This window comes from Phaethon lepturus, unplaced genomic scaffold (assembly GCF_000687285.1).
Source record: "Phaethon lepturus isolate BGI_N335 unplaced genomic scaffold, ASM68728v1 scaffold47745, whole genome shotgun sequence".
Taxonomy (NCBI): Eukaryota; Metazoa; Chordata; class Aves; order Phaethontiformes; family Phaethontidae; genus Phaethon; species Phaethon lepturus.
This window is the reverse complement of record NW_010540684.1, coordinates 1-1335: the sequence shown is the minus strand read 5'-3', so window position 1 is coordinate 1335 and position 1335 is coordinate 1. Positions and strand designations below refer to the sequence as shown.

The window sequence follows — 1335 nt, the reverse complement described above, 5'->3', positions numbered from 1 at the left end:
GCACCTCCTGGTCAGCGACAAGTACCGCTTCTTGTACTGCTACGTGCCCAAGGTGGCCTGCTCCAACTGGAAACGCATCCTGAAGGTGCTGGACGGGGCGCTGGAGAGCGTCGACGTCAAGCTGAAGATGGACCACAAGAGCGACCTGGTGTTCCTGGGGGACATGAAGCCGGACGAGATCAGCTATCGCCTGAAGAACTACTACAAGTTCATCTTCGTGCGAAACCCCATGGAGAGGCTGGTGTCGGCCTACAGGAATAAATTTGGGGAGATCAAGGAGTACCAGCAGAAGTACGGGGTGGAGATTGTCAGGCGCTATCGGAAGAACGGGGGGAATTCGGCGGGCGACGACGTGACCTTCTCCGAGTTTCTCCGGTACCTGCTGGACGAGGAGGCGGAGAGGATGAACGAGCACTGGATGCCCATCTACAACCTGTGCCAGCCCTGCGCTGTGAGGTACGACTTCATCGGCTCCCTCTAACGGCTGAACGCAGACGCCAACTACGTCCTCGAGCGAGTCCAGTCGCCCTCCTTCATCCGCTTCCCCGAACGGCAGTCGTGGTACAAGCCCGTGACGGCAGAAACGCTCCATTACTACCTGTGCAACACCCAACGCCGGCTGATAAAAGAGCTGTTACCAAAATACATCCTGGATTTCTCCCTCTTTGCCTACCCCCTTCCCAACATCACCAGCGAATTCTGCAGGCAATGAGTTGTTCAATTCGGGAGCTGGTGTCAATTCTGCCTTCGCTGCAGGGATTTGCTAATGCAGCCATTGCTGCGAATAACACCTTCCTGCAGGGCCTGTCAAACACGCTCTTCTATGCATCATTTCCTAATTTTATACTTTTCAAACACTGTTTATATAAAATATTATATATTGCCTTTGCTACTAGAATACTTTTTGTATTGTTCTGATTTTAACATGTACATATGCCGCTGACTTGAGCACAGTAGCTTTTGTATATCTATTTTGCTTTAGATTCTTTTTTATGGCACGACATGGAAAAAGTGTGTTAGGAAATGGAGAAATGGATATATTTTAAACATTTTTTCTTCCTTGTGTTTTGTACTAACTAGTATGAGGCTGAATTGCAATCATAATATAGTAGTTGATGCTTTTAATAACAATATAGCAGTTGATGCGCTAAAAATTAGCGCTGTTACGACTGGTCCTGGATTAGACAGGAGGTAGTTTTTTTGGGTATGAGTAGAGGAAGAGGCTTTTATAAACTGGGTCCTATTCATCCTTTATTTTCTCATCTGTAGATCGTGGTTAAATGAGGCTGGTCTTTTCTTCTGTGACGGTACCTCTGGGTTTTATTATTATTATTA

General features: G+C 47.2%; 1 protein-coding gene across 1 annotated transcript; it reads left to right on the top strand.

The window, feature by feature from the left end:
• Positions 1–4: 4 nt before the first annotated feature.
• Positions 5–712, top strand: CHST14 (carbohydrate (N-acetylgalactosamine 4-0) sulfotransferase 14; the record flags this gene model as incomplete). The annotated part of the gene is given in 1 exon segment (XM_010287512.1): positions 5–712. A coding segment is annotated over 1 exon segment (708 nt), but the record flags the coding sequence as incomplete, so codon positions are not given.
• Between the last annotated feature and the right edge of the window lie 623 nt (positions 713–1335).